At 44.5% G+C, this 19,493-nt stretch overlaps 1 protein-coding gene across 1 annotated transcript in view; it reads left to right on the top strand.

Annotated features, from left to right (window-relative positions):
• Positions 1–4,446: 4,446 nt before the first annotated feature.
• The window catches only part of HTR4 (5-hydroxytryptamine receptor 4), a 50,178-nt gene continuing 35,131 nt past the window's right edge, over positions 4,447–19,493 (top strand). Inside the window, exons 1-5 of the mRNA XM_071570589.1 lie at positions 4,447–4,664; positions 6,337–6,462; positions 7,429–7,629; positions 17,296–17,449; positions 18,905–19,473. Coding sequence (XP_071426690.1) covers positions 4,447–4,664; positions 6,337–6,462; positions 7,429–7,629; positions 17,296–17,449; positions 18,905–19,473 — 1,268 coding nt within the window. The remainder of the gene's footprint in view (positions 4,665–6,336; positions 6,463–7,428; positions 7,630–17,295; positions 17,450–18,904; positions 19,474–19,493) is intronic.

Raw genomic sequence — 19,493 nt, 5'->3', positions numbered from 1 at the left:
GTCAGACCTTCATCTGTAGGAAAAGCATTATAAAGCATCACATTGTCCAGGACTAGTTTTCAGCCCCAGAAGGGATTTCCATTCAGCAAAGGGAAGAACTGCTGCTGCTGTCAGATAAGGAGAGTGCATGATCCAGCTGAAAGCTCATTTATTTCCTCATTTATTTACCTGGAGCCCCTCATGCCCTGTGTGTCAGCCTGTTTCTGGGGCAGTCTCGGACACCACAATGCCAAAAAGGTCTAAAGCTATTAGAGGGTGTCCAAAGGAGGGACAGGACGATGGTGAAGGATCAGGAGGGGAAGCTGTAGGAGGAGTGACTGAGGGCACTTGGCTTGTTCAGCTGGAGAAGAGGAGACTGAGGTCAGACCTCACCAGGATCTGCAGCTTCCTCATGAGGGGCAGTTCTGGTCTCTGTGACCAGTGACAGGACCTGAGGCAACAGCTGAAGCTGTATCAGGGGAGGTTTAGGTTGGATATTAGGAAAAGGCTCTTCTCCCAGAGGGTGGTCAAGCACTGAACATGCTCCCCAGGGCAGTGGGCACATCCCCAAAGCTGTCAGAGCTCCAGGAGTGTTTGGGCAACACTCTCAGGGACAGGGTGAGATTGTTGGAGTGTCCTGTTCAGGGCCCAGGGCTGGACTTGGATGATCCCTGTGGGTCTCTTCCAGCTCAGGATATTCCATGATTCAGTCTCAGGTACATGCAGAGATGGAGCCATTGCTCTGTCTCCGTGTCCCTGAGGTCCCACAGTGTCTGACAGCTCCAGCACACACCTGCTTCCAAATGGGAGAGCTCCGAGCATGTACTGATTGACTGTGCAGCCCACACATAGCAATTTTTAAAACATTTAAATAGCCTGTCTTCATGGCTTCATCTTGACAATTGGTTTTAATCAGTGTTATCAGCTACTTTAAACACTTAATTCTCTCAAGCACTATAACATTCAGCCTCCAGCAGATATGGGGAGCGGAGGTGCAGCATTGGGGATGTTATCAGGAGTTTTGTTTCAAACCAACATAAAAGGAGAAAAATGTCATCTCTTCCCTCCTGCCCCATTGCCAAGATTTATCTGGGGAAAAAAAAAGACGCACTCAAACAAATTAATCATATGACTGAGTTATTTTGATATGTGGAATGCTGTTTATTTCTGGCTTGTCAATACTTCAATTAATTTCAATCTGTTTCTAAAGCAGAAGTGAAGTGCATGATTGACTGGAATCTGTTAGGAGTTGTCCTGCCATCTGCACAGTCTGAAGTGAAGCAGCACAGGCAGTGTAGCATTTAAAGGCATTAAAGGAAATTACATGCTTCTGGATTAATGCTGATTTCTGATTAATATTTTTAGGTGGCAGTAGAAAAAGTATGGTAACAGCTGGAAAGCCATAGATTGAATAATATCTTTTCTATTGTCATGTTTCTATATTGAGACACACATTGTCAGGTTTACTCATAAAATAGCTTATTTGGATTTTAAGTGTTTAAGACTCAACCTCTGATTTTATGCCTAGGAATAATCAGTGGAGTGGAAAAGAGAAGAGGCAAATGACAGCTTGTTTGTAGTTAAAGACCTCCATGAAATATCATGTCAGCTGGAGTTACAGAGGGAAAAGCCATGGCTTGGTTGAAAACGAAGTGAATCAAATCTTCCATGTATTCCCTGTACACAGAGGGCACTGTTAAATCAAGAAGAAAGCTCTTTTCAGGCTACCCCTGCTCTCAGCTTTTAATCTTCTTCAGTGAGAATTGGGCACATCCCTTGTTAGGAAGTGCTCACTACAGTCCCTGGCTCCCTCCAGGAGATGCTCCAGGTTACCTGTGTGGCAATTATTCCCCTCCAGTTCAGGCAAGGACCATCCAGCCACTTTTTTATCAGTTGTGCTTCTCTGCCCTCACAAGCAAAGCATTATTTGTCCAACTCTGACTTTCCCATCTCTTGCTCCCATTGGAGTGTCTGTGCAGTGCCCAAGGTGCTCCCAGCACTGAGCTGTTGATCAGTGATTTTTCCTGCTGTGGTGGTGACGATGTCAGGTTGTGATGTGTGATGACAACCAGAGCTATGTGCCTGGTCTGACCAACATGACTGATCTATGCTGTTTAATCACTTCACAAAATATGCAAAAGCACTGGAGTTCATTTAGGAAAGTTGGAGTGTTTACAGGAAAGTGAAAATTGAGCTTCAAAAAAATAATTACCTCTTTTTTCCTTCACATTAATGACTATGCAGAAGAGCCTTTTAAATATGTCCATATGTGGGTTTTAAGCATTCATTCCACATCAGTATTTCACCTTTTTCCTTAAGTGATTTCTATATGCCTACTAACCAGCAATCATTTTGCCTGAATCTCATTTCCTCATAATAGCAAACCCATCAATCTCTGCTTTATTAAACAGAGAAGCAAGCTTGGAAGCCAGAGCACTCAGATTTGATAAAAGATGTTATGCAAACCATTGATTTTAATTTACAGCAATATCCACTTCTTCCATTATTAACAACTTTGAATTACTAAGACTGAATAATTAACAAGTATTTCTGCTTGATGATAGATTATCCAAAAGGCAGATGTACAGAAACACAGCCCAGATGAACATCCCTTCTGCACCCCCAGTGATGCATATGCCTGTTTAATGTTCCCCAGGGAGCAATGCAGCATGGCAAGCAAGAAATACTCTCTCTGCTTCCAAAACTGTTATCAGAGCAAATGTTCAACTGACAAGTGTGCCAGGGTGTGTTCCTGACCTGCTGGTCTCTGCTCAGAGCCCTGGGCTGTGGCCAGCCAAGTCAAGTGATGCCAGCAGGATGCCACCACCCTGAAGGCAGGATCATCTGTGTCCACAGGATAGGAAATGTGGGCTTAAGACATTGCCCTGTTCCTGGCTGAAGCCAAAGAACCCCTCAGTCTTCAAGCAGGGCAACATGTGGTGAGATGGCTGGGCTCCTTTGGCATTTCCAGAGATTGGTTTTGATGAGGGGGGTAATTCTCTTCAGTGTCTGTTTACATGCACAGATCTTGGCAGCTGATGAGGCTGGAAGGGAGGGAGGTCTCTGGAGGGCAATAGGCCTGTTCACTGGGGAGGGTGTCCCCTCCCACGGCACTGCATGGTGGAGGCAGAAGCCCCATCCACACCTGATGGCAGATCAGCCCTGGTGTGGCTCAGGGATGAGGGAGATGTCTCCCCACTCTGCACACGCTGCAGATATAGATACAAGGTGCTCAAATAACACAGCAATGAGAATTGTTTGGGAACAGCAGAAGGACAGGCAAAGCCAGATAAGACAAAATATAAATCTAACTCAGCCTGGCTCTGTATAAACTAAACTCTCATCATCCTCTTTGCTGCTGTGCCAGCATGTACGTGCTGCCATGCTCACCTGGGAGGAAGAGGAACATCTTATGTGGGTGCTATTCAGTATGGTTTGACATTCTGTTTCACAGAGGCAGCCAGGCAGCAGCGTCAGCCTATTGTGAAGGTTATTTGGGCAGGTACAATTCCAGCTCTCAGTGAAGGTGCCTTTGATCCTGCCATCCCCATTGTTCCTGAGGCTTTTCATTCTACCTGGTACCCAGCTGGAAGGGCTGTGGCTGAGAACTGACTTTGAAATTGTTTCTTTTCCATTTCCTTTCAATTTTCATGCTGTCTTCTGCTGATGGACATCATTAATGAAGGCTTTGACATTCAGTTGTGCCTGAAATACTGATGCTTGGCCAGCATCTGACCCTCCCAAGATGTGCAGCAGCCCCTTGCAGAGGAGGGCACAAAGTGAGCCCTGGGTGATCAGTGCATCCTGCTGTGCATGGTGCCCACCAGCTGTTCCTCCTTTTCCAAAGGACTTTGCTGTAGTGCAGGTTCATGTGTCAGCAGCTTCCAGCTTCCTCCCTCCCCAAATCTACAATGCTGAACTTTTGCTTCTGAGGAAATGAGGTCTTTCAGGTTGGATGTGTGTGGAGGTGGATGGGAGAGAGTGATTTTTAGTGAGGGAAAGGAATGGCATCCTATTTCAGGAGCAGCTGCGTGGCCAGTGGCCAGTTCTGTTGGGTGCAAACCTTGCAGAGAGGTGGGATACATCCAGCTGGCAACTCTACGTAACATTCATTAATCCCTTAGTTTTGACACAGGAGATTATCTGGAATTAAAAGGTACCTCTGCTCTCACAAGTGAGAAAGTCTGCCAGAGTTAAAAGTGCTTGGGCAGCGCTCTCAGGCACATGGTGGGATTTTGGGGGCTGTTCTGTGCAGGGACAAGAGTTGGATTTCCATGATCCTTATGGGTCCCTTCCAACTCAGGATATTATATGATTCTCTTTCTTATTATACCCATATAATTGCATGCGGTTTGGAGCCTGCAAATATCTGCCTAGTGCTGTTTTTTTTTCTGTAAAACTGGTGTGAATCCAGGACATCTCCTTTCCTCTTCATTTTTTCGCTCATGAACATCCTCATCTACGTGGATGAACCTATACCCAGTGATGTATTACCTTGTAAAACATCAGAAATCAAGGAACTACTACGATATTGTTCATATTCCACATGCAGAGTCCAACATCAGTAGGCTGCAATCTGCCCCACTGGGGCAACTGGCAGTGGGAGAAAAAGTTATACTCGAGTGGCTTTTAGGGACAAAACTGGAGATTGTGATTAAGTGTGTGTTCTGCAATGCAGGCTTGGGGTAAAGCCATTCTCTACAACCTTCTTAACATGGTGCATGTGGTGGAGACAGGACTTCAGCAGTCTCTAATCATTTTAGCTTTGCCCAAATCAGGAGAGTTCAGTGAGATAAAGTGTAAAAGCCTGGAATGTTATTTAGTAAATAAAAAGTGACCCCAGAGACAGTCGAAGTAAAACAGAATAACAGTTCAAGTTTTCAATTACCTGAACAATCTCTCAACATTAATCCTGGGTGTCGAATATCAGCTCTGTATGCTGAGAAGAAATTCCCCTCCTGAATTAGTGTCAAGTGCTGCTCTTAATGCTAGTTTGTTTCTGGCCACACTTGATAAGATGAACAAACACCCCTTCTCACCTCTGTAATGTAATGGGGAAAGTTTCACAAGCAGGTGAAGGTCTAGGATGCATTTTATTCTGGATACATAACTAGAAACAGTTTTAAAGGTAAAGCAGCTCAACTATTGTAATAAAACCAATTTTATGAGGAATTAGACACTTTTTATTGCATGCTGTTTATTACCTTCCTGCTTTGCAGGCTCTGAAAAAAAACCACTAATACTTTATTTGAAACATTTAACAAGCATTTTAAGAAAGCATTTAACAAGCATTTGTACAAATGCAGACCGAAAATATGTCTGACATTTTGCTTTCATGTTATTTTTCTTTTTTCTTGTCTTCATTAAATGAAAGAATTTTTTGATCCTACGGTAGGGGGAAATTGGGCACGCACTTTTAAAACATTTTATTTCTTTTCCTCAATTCTGAAAAGGTTACCAAGTGAAAAAGAGGAAAAAGGGTGCAAGACTGCCTCTTGTTTTGTGGCAAAGTAAAGGAAAGAGAGAACAAGGGGAAAGATTATGTAGAAGATTTCAAAATTCAAGATATAAAATGCTCGCTTGAGGAAAGTTTGAACCCAGTAGTCCTTGTCCTATCGCCTCAGGAACAGAGTGACAGAACAAGGAGTGATGGGTTCAAACTAAAAGGGTGTAAATTCAGGTGTGATATACAGAAGAAATTCTTCCCTGTGAAGGTAGCACAGGTTGCCCAGAGAAACTGTGGCTGCCCCATCCCTGGCAATGTCCAAGGCCAGGTTGGACAGGGCTTGGAGCAACCTGGGCTAGTGGAAGGTGTTCTGCTGTGCATGGTGCCCACCAGCTGCTCATCCTTTTCTGAAGGAAGAGTGGAACGAGATGGTCTTTAAGGTCCTTCCCAGCCCAAACTATTTTGTGATTCCCTGGGTTAAAAATGGAAAACTGACAGAAAAGGAAACCAAAATACTTCTGCGAGGAAAATAAGATTATTTTTTGGGGTGAAAAGAGAATGAAAACATTCTTGTCCAGAGGCTCTGAACTGAACTGCCAGAAATCAGGCACATCTCACTCCTGATCTCATAAATGGACTCCTCCACTGGTATGGCTCATCCACCTCTGGGCAGCTGTGGGCACTGCAGGCATCCTCCACCTGTAGCCTTTGTGCTGGTGGATGAAAATGGATAGAAATGGACACGGGCAGAAATACTTTCTGTTCTGGATCTTGGTGGGAAGGTCTCACTGTGACAGGTGTGGGAGGCTGTGCTGTGCTCACCAACACCTGTGCCTGTGACTGGCACTGCCCAGGCCATCCCTCCCAGTGCCGCTGCAGCTCCTTCTCTTTTCTCTCTGTGTGCTCCCCAGTTCGAGTGAGGGCTTCAGCGTAGCGGAGAAGATCGTGCTGCTCACCTTCATCTCCGCTGTTATTCTGATGGCCATCCTGGGAAACCTGCTGGTGATGGTGGCCGTGTGCCGGGACAGGCAGCTCAGGTGAGCCCACACAGCTGGCCACCACTTGGCCCTTCCACGGGCAGGAATGGGGAAATGTCCCACCTAGAACACCCTATGCCTGCAGCTGAGGGCAGGAACTGCAGCCACGAGGGCTGTCTGGCCATGCATTGCCCACGGTGGTGTCAGACTCACTCTGGCCTCGCGCACCCCCTCTCATGTTTGCACCGTGGTGGTGGGATCATTTTATTTTCCATCCTCTACATTTTTACCAGTGTAGAAAACCAGGTAGATCAGTGGAAAGCAGAGCAAAGCAGCAATTCCTTGAGAAGCAGGTTGGCCTCTACCTCTTTTTTCCATCTCAAATTTCCTAAGAAACCTGTCAGAAACTGGATCAAGGTCCAGTTGCAATTGTTCTTCACTGCCTCAGCTTGGCAAATGTTGCCTGTGATTTTAGCGGGGGTGTCACAGGCAAAATTCCTGTTTTGAGGCTGCTGCTAACCCTGGGAATTGTCAGACCAGGCTCAGGAGCAGAGTGAGGTATTTAACAGCCTCTGATCGTGTTCTGCGTGGGATTTTTAATGGATTTAATTCTATTTTATTGTTGTGATTTAAAAAGTACTCTTCAAGTTAAAATTACAGCTTCAGTCTAGATTATTCTCAGTGCTTTCTGGAAGGATTTTCTCAATTTACAAGTTAAAATGAAGTCCCCCTCCTCCACCCCAAACTCATCAGTGCAAACCGTGAGACTGAGCCACATGCAGAGACCTGTGAGCATCTATTTGCCTCCCTTGTGTGAGCAGAAAGATGTGTTTGTATGGGAAGCATGGTGCAGATTTAGCTGTAAAGACCAGGAACAAGCTGGGGTGACCACATAAAGCGAGGAGCATGTTAGAGAAGACCTTTTAGTGTGATGGAGCAAATAAGCCACAAACTCAATATGAAATCTCAGAGCAGAGGCTGCTGCACTGAAGTTATCCCGCCCTAATTTTGTGATCTGTCTTACAGGAAAATCAAGACCAATTATTTCATTGTTTCCCTCGCCTTTGCGGACCTGCTGGTGTCAGTGCTGGTGATGCCCTTTGGAGCCATTGAGTTGGTTCAGGACAACTGGATCTATGGGGAGATGTTCTGCCTGGTCCGGACGTCCCTCGATGTCCTGCTCACCACGGCGTCCATCCTGCACCTGTGCTGTATCTCGCTGGACAGGTATGAACCAGAGAGCACAGGGAATGGTTACAGTGCTTTAGGTCTCTGTAGTGCTGTTGGTTATCTGGAGTAGCCAAAGGGCGAAGATGAACCTGCTGGACATTGTAGAGCAATAAATCTCTCAGTGGCTGATTTTGGAGAGCGGTGTCTGAGCCTTGATGAGTGCAGAGTAACTTGGAAAGGAATGAGATTTGTGCTGAGATTGAGCCAGGGTTCCTTTGAACACAGGGCTGCTTATGTTACTTACCAGATGTGGCACCATTCCTTCGTTAAAATAGAGAAGACTCCTTAAATATGTATTCAAAGGTGAGACTTCATAACACTTGCTTCAGCAGGGACACTGCTTTCCCTTCCTCTTCTCCCAGGCAACAGGTGGCAGGATGAGAGGAAATGGCCTCAGGCTGTGCCAGGGGAGGTCCAGGCTGGACATCAGGAAGAATTTCCCCATGGAAAGGGTTGTCAGCTTTGGAAGAGGCTGCCCAGGGAGGTGGTGGAGTCACCTTCCCTGGAGGTGTTCAAGGAATGACAGGACGTGACAGTCAGTGCTCTGGTCTGGGTGACAAGGTGGTTACAGGTTGAACTTGATGATCTCAGAGGTCTTTTCCAGCCATAATGATTCTGTAAATCTGTTCCAGGTGTTGCTCACTGCTAGGGGCTGCAGGGAAGGCTTGGCTGGGGAATGGCTTGATGTGTAATGCTGAGACCCAGAGACTGAAACACTTAAATTATCCAGCTTCATTTCTCTTGTCAAAAAAATATTTGCCTTATCTTTCAAGTACTATCAGAACTGCTGGTGCTGCTGGAAGCAGCCATGCAGGCAGATAAGCTTATATGACTGAATGCCCCATTGTGATATCCATTGCTAGATTATTGTGATATACATTACTAGAGTTTATGGAGAAAGAGCAAAAACAACAAACCCCTTGCAATTTTATGGGCTGTTTTTCTAAGGCATCCATTTGCACGTCTCCACTGGTGAAGGGTGACAATGAGGTAAATAAAGCTGGTGGAAAGAGTGCACAGGCTTTGTTGGAGATCCTAGAAACTTTATTTTCTTTCAAACTTTCCTTGCAACCTAAAAATAAAACCAAAAGCCTAAACAGTTTATGCCAAACAATTCTGTCTTACTGTTGTCGGAATTTTTTTCAGGGTAAATGACAGAACTCACCATGCAGAATAGCAAGAACTTTTCACAAGATAAATACTTAGTAAAAAACATTTTGACTGGCTATTCTAAGAATATTTAGAGCTTTTGTTTGAATTCTGTGTGGAGATTTCAGTATCTTTAAAAATACTGTTGCTTAGTATTACTAATATGGCTAAAATAACCATAATCATTCTTGTCATTGTGACAGCTGATATTCAAAGAGCATCTTTTATTCTGAGAGTCTGTGGAGCCAGACTTCAAAAGATAGTTGATTAACCTGACGTTGATGGGCAGCACAGCTCTGTGGTGGCAGAGGGGGCACCAGCATGGGCAGTTTTGTGTCCAGAGAGGAGCTGATGTCGAGCAGCTCCAGCTTCTTTCCTTATCTGGAAGTTTAGATGTCTGGGGCACAAATGGGAAGCTCGTTATCTTAAAAACGTTCACAAATTGCAACTCTCAGCCAATTACCAGGAAAGCAGATGTTGGGCACTGTGCTCTGGATGTGACCTAGCTCTGTAAAATGGTGGAGTTTGATTCTCCAGGCTCTTAATTAACTGGATGAGGTTGTGTAGAGAAGGGGGCATGAAGGGAAAATGTTACTTCACCCCCTGATCTCCCACACCTGCAGGGGATGAGGCACCTCCCCCTTTCTCCTACCCATGCCACCCTCTTGCAGATCCCCCCACCACATCATGAGCTCCTGCTGCCTGTACCTACTGGTCCCATGATCCTGAGAAAGCTTTGTCTGTGACCGCAAAAGGGTTGGGACAGCCTTGGCATTCAGAATGTGTGGCTCGGATACAGACCCCAGAGCCCAGACCTGGGGTTTAAAGCTTGCTGACGAAACTTGAATTTCTTTGGCAATTTTTAGTTGTTTTGGGATTGGTTTTTTTCCACACTGAGAACCCAAAAAGTGCTGAGAGGACAGAATAGATGGAGAGGTAGAGGTGGATGGCCCTGAGAAGAGCAGAGCAGGTAGATGAATGACTGGATGTCTGTGAAGGGAAGGATGACTCAGCCTATCATCAAGCTGTTCCCCATCCCCAGTGCTTCCCTGCTCCTGGCAGCTGGAGTAGCACTGGCAGCTCTGCTTCCTTCACAGGGTTTGATTTAATTTTTGCTGGCTGTTGCCCTTGTGTTCATTCAGACTTTATGGCACTGTGCTGCTTCTAGTTGGTATTTTTTTATGTGATTCATCTGTTTCCTGCCTTCTGTTTTATTTCAGGGCATACAACTGTGAGTTTGGGGTTTTTTTAAAGAAAACTGGGTGCTTAATGTAATCCTCAGGATGCAGTTTGGAAGTCATTCCCCTCAACATTTGCACAAAGTGTTGCTTGAAAATACTTTTATCTGATAATATCTTATATCTATTTCCATTGCTGCCTCTGGAAAAGAAACAAGCCAACATTCTCACTTTAATTCTCAAAGGTATTTGAGAAAATCTGAAGAATCCACCACAGGATAAACTGATTTTACTGCTCAGAGAGCAAAGAACTGCAAAGACTCAGAGCCACTTTCAGTCTCAGCTGAAAAAGGGTTTTTCCAAGGGAGCAGAGGTATCTCAGGGCTCACTGAATCCAAAGTTTCCTGCCCACGTGTTATACTTTTTCATCATCTCTTTGATATTCTAGTATAATAGAAAGATTTATCCTTGAATTATTTATTTATTGCATGTTTTATGCATACATGTCCATTCTTTGTGCCTGTGCAATAAAAATGATTGCACTGCATATACACAGACCAAGAAGCTCTGATAGTCTCCAATACAGTTAACTTCTCAGGAAAGGCAATTTTCTTCTCCAATATTTGCAGTACAATTTGCAATATAATTACTTCTCAAAGTCTTGGGGAGGGTGGGAAGCAACAGAGAAACAAACAAGTCCTGAATGTCTCGGTTGGTCTTGGAGGCACATCTAGCACCTCTGCCCTTCATGCAACCAGAGCATCCTCCCTCTGCTTCCTCCACCCTCCTGGCTGTGCCCCAGCCTGGGAAGTTCCCCCCAAAGGCTGTGTCTCTGCTGGACAGTTTGCCTGGTGCACTCCAAACATTTGCACACAACAAACCAGCCCTGCCTGTTGTGTGTTTGTACCTCCAACGCTCCTCTTACCAGAATTCAAACATCCCCCATAATCACTGCTAAATAAGGCCTAAAGCAAAGCAGATGTATCCACAGAGTGTTGGAGCACCAGAGTGACAGATGCTCATTGCGCCGTTTACAAACATTAATTAACATTAATGTACTGTTCAGACATTAAATTAGCACAATCCCTTGAGAGAGATGATGATTTAGAGACTCCCAAGCTCTGATGCCCTGCAGTGTGCAGAAGGAGCCCTCTCCCTGTGCCAGGGGAAACAGAGCCTGGCCAAAGGGGCACATCAAGGGGCAGTGGGTGGTCACTCCCTTTGCCTGCTTCTCCTGCTCGCAGGGCTCCAGCACATCCCTCTACTCATCTCTTTTGCACCATGTCACAGACAAGGCACAAGGGATTGATTTCACACAATCACAGAATATGCTGAGTTGGAAGGGACCCACAAGGATTGAGTCCAGCTCTTAGCCCTACATAGGACTATCCCTAAGAGTCATTTGCTCCCCAAAGGATGTCCAGGGCATGGTGGGGCTTAAACTGAGGAGCATGATGTCTTTTTCCAGTACAGAGAGAAGCAGCTGTGCCAGCGAAACATCTGCTGGCTATCCAGGGGAACGGGGAGGTTGATAGTGGGGAGACTTACTAGGCTTTAAATAGCTGTCAGTAAGTAATGATTAGGCCGTTGGCAATCTGATTATATGACACAAATTCCAGCTGAAGTTTGAACCAGGCTACAAGTCCCCCGTGCCTGTTTTGGTAAAAAGGCATCTGCTCTTGTGCACTCCCAGGTGCTCAGGTGGAGGAACAGAGAGGCAGTACAGGAAGGGACTGAACAAGGGCAAATGGGGACTGTCCACAAGGGCTCTGATGACACATAACTACAGTTATCTCTGTTAGCCAGAAATCTCACCCAGAGTTTGCAGAATTCAGGTCTGAGAGCATTAAGAAAAATACCAGAGCAGATGGCCATGGCACAGTCTGAGGGATGCACTGTCCTTTATTAATCTTTACAAACCCTCTAGAAATCTGGTAATTTATTTTGCCACTGTTGCTGCCAATAACCCTCCATACACACCAACCACACAGAGACCATGGAGGAGGCCTCTGTCTTCATTTGGCAACATACGTTTGTTTGTATTCCTAGCTAAATTTACCCAGTTCCAATTAACTGTTCTCTTTAGCATTTTTCTCAGTGTAATTATCTCAACACCAGCAGGCCGTTGTTTTTCTAATAAGAATTTAATTTTGTTAGATATAATAATTTTAGGACATTTTCTGGACTGGCGATGCATAACTTTGTTTTATTTGGCACAGTGAGAGCCCAAAGCTTATTTGCTCAGTGGGAAAAAGGAAAACAGAAAAAGCTGTTCTCTCAAAATATGTTAAAATCTGGCTATACAGAGGCCAGAACCTGGTGTCACTGAAATATCATCAACACCAGTAGTGCTGTTTTAATTTCACAGAGGCACAAATAAATTGAGACTGTGGCTCCCAAGGTTCATCACTTGGGCAGGTGTCAGCTGGAGGCTCTGTCCCAGTCTGGGTGCCTGTATGGGCATGGCTGTTGCACCATGACTTTGGGAGAGAGCCAATGGCACCCACAGTTTTCCCATCCTTTTGTGTAGTTTTTCCTGTATTATTTAAGGGAGATAAGCTAATAATCAGTATGAGTGTTCAGTAAATGTTCTTTGGCTCATTTTGGCCTCAGTGATGATAAAACATATGGTATGTATATAATTTTATATATATACCCATGACACCAAATCGTTTTAATTGTGGGCCACCCCCAGAGCCAGTCTGTTTAGTAAAGATGGGGGTGTATTTGTCTGTCTGTGATATTTAAAGAGCTTTTTGCAGGGTAGTATCTACTTGCCTGTAGCTCAAACAAAATTGCATTGCAAACCAGGGAGATACTTACAGATTTCTCCCAGGGCAAGGAATTATCTAATGCAGCTCAGTAATTATGTTTCTGTAATGTCCAGAAGGCAAAGAAAGAGCAGTGATGTGGTTGGAGCATCACTGTCCCTGAGGCAGAAGCTGAACACTCCAGGACCTCTGGAGAGGTGCCCAGGGCAGTTTTTCCACTGCCATGGGATTGAGGAGGTGCTTGAATAAATAAATAACCATCCTTGCCATGGACCACAGCTTAATTATGCTGCTGTCAGTCAGATCCAGGTCACCTGTGTGTTGAACTGCAGTGCTGGTTCTAATTGTGGCCCAAAGGGAGCCAACAAAAAAGATGGAGAGAGACTGTTTACAAGGATCTGGAGTGACAGGACAAGGGGGAATGACTTCAAACTGACGGAGAGTAGGTTGGGATTAGGTATCAGGAAGAAATTCTTGGCAGTGAGGGTGGTGAGGCCCTGGCACAGGTTGCCCAGAGAAGCTGTGGTTGCCCCATCACTGGAAGTGTCCAAGGCCAGGTTGGATGGGGCTTGGAGCAACCTGGTCTAATGGAAGGTGTCCCTGGCCATGGCATGGTCTTTAAGGTCTCTTCCAATGTTCCTTCCCTGTGACTCTGTGATATCTGCAGTGGTCATAAGAACCTTAAGTAAGGCCATAGGAGCCATGGAATTCTCCTTTTAAACCATCTGTAAAATGTGAGCACTTGATTCATTCATGTGGCAAATGTCTGGTAGAGGAAAAGTATTATAATAACCTTTGCTTTGTGGTGCTACTTGGAATATCTACAGCTCCAGGAAGGGCTTCTTGTATTTCCCTTCAGCAAAGAATGTCATTGCAGAGGCAAAGGAGAGGATGTGTTTCATTTCATCTGCTCTGCTGTAGGTAACAGGGAAGTTAACATTTTTAAGGACCTGCAGAAACGTGAGTCTTGACTGATAATAGTAAGAATTAATATTTAATTGAACCTGGTCATTATATTAATCACATGTATGTATTGCATTTTGTATTCATCCATCACACTGTCATACCAACACATAACAGATATTCTTTATGAGCCCAGGAAAACAGCTTTAGCATGAAAGGTATCAGAAATATATAGTATGTCTTTATTTCAGCCTTTGACTAAAACTATTGATAATATTAAAGATATAATTACTTTTCTCCCAGTCAATAAATAGCTGCTCAAATGCTCAGGCCATCACATACATCAAATCACCAGGTACTGCAATAATTGGTGTGACTTCAAAGACTTCTGTTGACATACAAAGATGTCTATTATCTGACTCCCGGGCTGCTGGAGGGAAATCCTGCTGGGCTCTGCAGAAGTGCATGTTGTGCTTCTCTTCCTCCCTCCTCATCAGCAAAATTGTCACCCACACCCTGAGAACGGTGCCTTGTAACCCATAACAGTGACAGGAGCAGCCCTGCTCCACTTGCTGCACACAGGGAAGCTCTGGTGGCAGCACTAGTGAAGATGAAATGAAATAAAATCTTTTGACATGTAAGTGGAGGAAAATTGCTGCTGAATCACTGGGAGGGAAGAAATATGAGAGCTTAAGATGTCATTTTTACAGGCATAATTTTTACTCTAATGACCTTTAATAGCATGAACAATTCAGTGTAAGGCTGTCAGCTGCAGAAGAGAGAGAGGTACAGAAATGTGGTAATTCAAACTGCTCAGAAGAATTGTTTTCCTGCTGTAGTTAATTAGCAATGTATTGCGGTTTTGCTTTTCTGTTTGGTTATCCAACTAGTGAGAGGGTAACTGGTGTCTTGGCTGTTCTTATTATTTTATTTATTGGGTTTCTTCTTTTGCCCTTTCTGCAAATAAATTGAGTCTCTTGTGACTTGCAGTAACTTGCCTTTGATGTCCAGCACTGGGCAGACCTTTCCAGTAGGTGACTTGCAGATAACAATTAAATGTGCCAGATATAACTCCCTTGTGTTTGGAGTCAGAGGAGCAGCAGCTGCACATAATGCCAAGGAAAGCACCATCTGTCCTAATAAACATTACTGAAAATACCTGTTTGAATTCAAAGGTCAGTTTGTTTCCTGGAAAAAGGAAATCAGAGGTGCAGGGGGAAATCCAGACGCAATAAGCTGTAGTGACAGAGGGCAAGGTTACACAAACACATTGTGGCTGTCACAGGAAGGGTTGTTAGGCCAGGAACAAAGGAAATAATTATTCTATTCCCTGAAATCATTAGATACTGAAATCTGATTGTGATGGTCCTCAGTGCCTGATAGACTGAGAAGAACATAGGTTGGGAAAGGACCACTGGAGGTCTCTGATCCAGCCCCTCCTCTCAAAACAGGGCAAACTCAGATGCATCTTCCCTCAGGGATGTCACTCAGTGCACAGCTGAGCTTTGCAAATCTTCAGTCTTGTGAGCCAGTGAAGTTCCAAAACTAAATCCTATTCCTATAAATTATCCAGCTTTTCTTCCTCCCTCGAGGGAGGGATGTGAAGGATCAGCCCCACTGGCTGCTGTGGGTGAGCCTTAAGAGAGGAACATTTCACCCACTGATCTAAAAGAACAGTTCCTGTCAAGCCCATCATTTCTTTGGAAGTGAAATTTTTCAGAGGAACAGGCTGATTTTCATGCACACGCAAAAACAGAAGAGAATGTAGGAATTATCAAATTGCAATAGTTGAATGCTTGTTTCAACATTTTTCCCCTGTGACATTTTGAATCTTGTTTCAGAGAGACTTTTAAAAATGTTTTCTTTTGACACTTTGATTTTATTTAAACCCTTTGTGTGGAATATATCACCTGATTTTATCAAAATAAAGCGAGTCAGTTGACTCCACATGACTTAAAAAAAAGTCTTAGGAAAAAATAGAAATTCTTGTATTTTTGTGCCTGTTTAGGACAAAACTCTTGGTTCCCACTCAGATCTTGATGGAATAAACTGCACATCTCAAAGGGACTCTCTCTAATAAACACTCATAAACTGTGTTATATGTGCATTCACATATGTCTTATTTTAATATGCTGCTGGCACTTAGAAAATCTCCCAGGCATTTCCTGAAGTTCATAGTCCAGCTTTAGTGTGTGGTTATTAATTTAATTTCTCTAATTCATGAATCTGCTGACCTCATGAAATTGACTTTTATGGCCATTCAACACCAAGCCTCTCTCTATATACACATTATACCTTGATGTTGAGGCTTGACTCAAAAAAAAAAAAATCTCTGACAGATCATTCATTCCCTTTAGAAACAGTTATTGAAACTGTGGCTACTTCAATGTTCGTATCCTTTGAGGCACCAAACTGCATTGTTTGTTTGCTTCCCAAACGTGGCAAATACACTTTCCAATAAGTGACTTTCAGATAATAAACAGTTCAATATCCCAGATACAGCTCCCTTGTGTTGAGATGATCATCATGTCTGAGATGATCATTATTTGTTTGCTAAGAAAATGTGTTCCTCAAGCGTATTGCTGAGTGATATATTTAGTTATTTAGAAAATCTGAGAATTTATGGGCACTTCCTGTCTCTCTCGACCCCAGTGTCCTGTGCAGGTCTGAAGACATTAAAAATCTAAAGATCAAAAAATACTTCATTGGGAACCTGAAAAAGGCTGTCAGCTCGGAACCACCAAAATTCTGCAATAGGATGATATTTGCTGATCTGGTCTGCTTATACATATATAGTATTTTCAGAGCAATGAGATTTCCAGTTATAGGTTTGCTGCACCTTCCTGATGTAGAAATCCACCTGCAAGTGGTTGGCACACGGACCAAACAAAGAGAAGAGATGGTTTCTTACCTCTTTGAGAAAACATTTTGAGTTCATAGCTAGCTGTTGTTTTAGGAGCAGGGATTTGTTGTACTTTGAGTATGAATGGATCAGGAGGAGGAAGGAGAGTGCAGGGAACATCCCTCTGATGATGCAAAGACTAGAAGCCCCATGCAGATATTTGCCCTGTTCTTGTGGCAAAACGTTAAAGCCCAGCCAGACAAGAGGTGGATTTCTGGGAGGTAGAAAGGGAGCTTGGATATGGAAAAACACACTTGATTTTACTGACATTTTCACAGCTTTGACAGACTTTACAGTAACAGCTCTTAAAGCCTTGTCAAAATAAATGTCCATTGCAGTTAGGAAAGCCCCAACAGTGGCTCAGTTAATGCTGAATGGAAGGAAGGGAAATTCATCCATCACAGTATGGACTCAGTGACTCAGGGCAGGAGGAGAGAAGGGCAGAATATGGACTCACTCCCTTGCCTTGCAGCCTCAGACAAACCACTGCATTAACCTGTGTCTAATTTTTCCTGGCTGGAAAACAGAAAACACTGGCTTTTCCTTGCAAGTCCCTCTGAAACCTTATTTACTCATGCTGTGGAAATTTCCTGAACTCCTTATGTGAGAGGCAATCGATGCAAATAGACTATAGACTCCTTTTTTCCTCTATTTTGAAAGGCAGGAGAAATGAGCTGGAGAAAAGTCTTTGCAATTTTATTTTTAGAGGACATGAAAGACTCTTTTGATGACAGTGGCTCTCTCCCTTTTCTCCTTGCAGGTACTATGCTATTTGCTGCCAGCCTCTGGTTTACAGGAACAAGATGACCCCACTGCGCATTGCTGTGATGCTCGGAGGGTGCTGGGTAATCCCAACATTTATTTCTTTCCTCCCTATCATGCAAGGCTGGAATAGCATTGGCATCATTGATCTGGTGAGTAGCTAAGGAGATACACTGATCAGCTATGTTTGGTACTGTGTATTCTTCTTTAAAAAGCAATATTCAGGGAGAGGAAGGAAAGGGAAACTGAAGGAGAAACCTTGTTATCAGTGACAGAGGGGCTGCTAAATTTCTAGAGGATATCTTTAAGGAGGTTTGAAATGACTCTGTCTGAAAACACTGACACAGGGACAGTGGTGACTCTGGGAGAGGATTTTACCCACATCTACTAATCAGTTCAGTGAATAGTCCTTTGAAAACATGCCAAACCCTAGCTGGCCCCTGACAAACACCTCAGGAATCCTTGGTTCCCCATGGCCTTTGCAGCTCTCAGGAAGTTCTGGCCACTGCCATCACAGTCCAAGGGATATTTGGAGAGCCAGGAATCCCAGACTGCCCCAGAAGGGATAGCGCTTTGGGCCAATCCCGCCAACATTCCCTGTGTTGCTGTGAGCCTTGATGGGAGAAAAAGATCAAGTTCCTCTGTGTAAGTAATTTCAGCAGGAATCCATTTTCCCCACTGCAGTCTGGCTTCACTTGCCGGTTTCTGTCTGCAGGGAAAGGATTTAAGAGTGGCAAATCTGCTCTTTTCCCGATGTAGAGTTGTAGGAATTAAAAATGGCAAACTGTGAAAACACCCTCTTTAGAAGAGCTTGTTTAAAGAGATGTGGCACCTTCTCTGTCAAATCAAGGAGCTATGAATACCTTTTGGCTCATGGACAATAACAGGTGCAAGCTGCTGAGCCTCTACACTGTGTAACAAAGCCAAAATAGCTTCCCATCAAGCACCTTGAGGTCGGGCAGCTGGTAGAAAAGGGAGGTGCATTTTGCTTTTTTAACCATATCAGGTATCTGATTTCTTCCACTGGTGTCTTGCTCCACCCTTCCGTAAAAGACACCCAGCTGTCTGTACCAGCTTTTTTTAACACCAGTGCAAGCCCTGCCCTTCCTTCTAACTTGCTGTCATTCACAGATACCAGAAGCTGCATGTTGAGAGGGAGTGCAGGGTTCCAACACCAACTAGTGTTTACTTCAGGTAAACTTCCTTACATGCCCAATTAAATAATTTTGATATTCTAATTTTAAATAGGAGATGGGATTATTCTCTTTTTATAACAAACAAGAGCAAACAGTGACAGGACAAGGGGAAACGGCTTCAAAATGACAGAGTAGGTTTACATTAGATATTAGGAAGAAATTTTTTACTGGGAGGTTGGTACAGGACTGGCACAGGCTGCCCAGAGAAGCTGTGGCTGCCCCATCCCTGGAAGTGTCCAAGGTCAGGTTGAATGGGGTTTTGGGCAGTGTGGTCTAGTGGAAGATGTCCCTGCCCATGGCAGGGGGGTTGGAGCTCAATGACCTTTAACGTCACTTACAACCCAAACCATTCTCTGAGCCCATGATTCTAACTTTTTTCCTTCTTCCTTGTCCTTCCTCCTCCTGCCTCAGATTCAGCAAAGACAGTTCAACAAAGCTTCCAACTCCACCTATTGCATATTCATGGTCAACAAGCCATATGCCATTACCTGCTCCGTGGTGGCCTTCTACATCCCCTTCTTCCTGATGGTGCTGGCCTACTACCGCATCTACGTCACGGCGCGGGAGCACGCGCGGCAGATCCAGGTGCTGCAGCGCGCGGGGGCCCCTGCGGATGGCCGGCAGCACCCGCCCGACCAGCACAGCACCCACCGCATGAAGACTGAGACCAAAGCTGCCAAGACCCTGTGCATCATCATGGGGTGCTTCTGCCTGTGCTGGGCCCCCTTCTTTGTCACAAACATAGTGGACCCTTTCATAAACTACACGGTGCCAGGGAAGCTGTGGACGGCTTTCCTGTGGCTGGGCTATATCAATTCAGGGTTGAACCCTTTCCTCTACGCCTTCCTGAACAAGTCTTTCAGACGTGCCTTCCTCATCATCCTGTGCTGTGGTGATGAGCGATACCGAAGGCCTTCCATCCTGGGGCAGACAGTGCCCTGTTCCACCACCACAATAAATGGATCCACACACGTGCTGAGGTGAGTGTTTCTTGAATGCT

The sequence above is a fragment of the Pithys albifrons genome, chromosome 15 (assembly GCF_047495875.1).
Source record: "Pithys albifrons albifrons isolate INPA30051 chromosome 15, PitAlb_v1, whole genome shotgun sequence".
NCBI lineage: Eukaryota > Metazoa > Chordata > Aves > Passeriformes > Thamnophilidae > Pithys > Pithys albifrons.
This window is presented reverse-complemented; position numbering and strand designations above follow the sequence as displayed.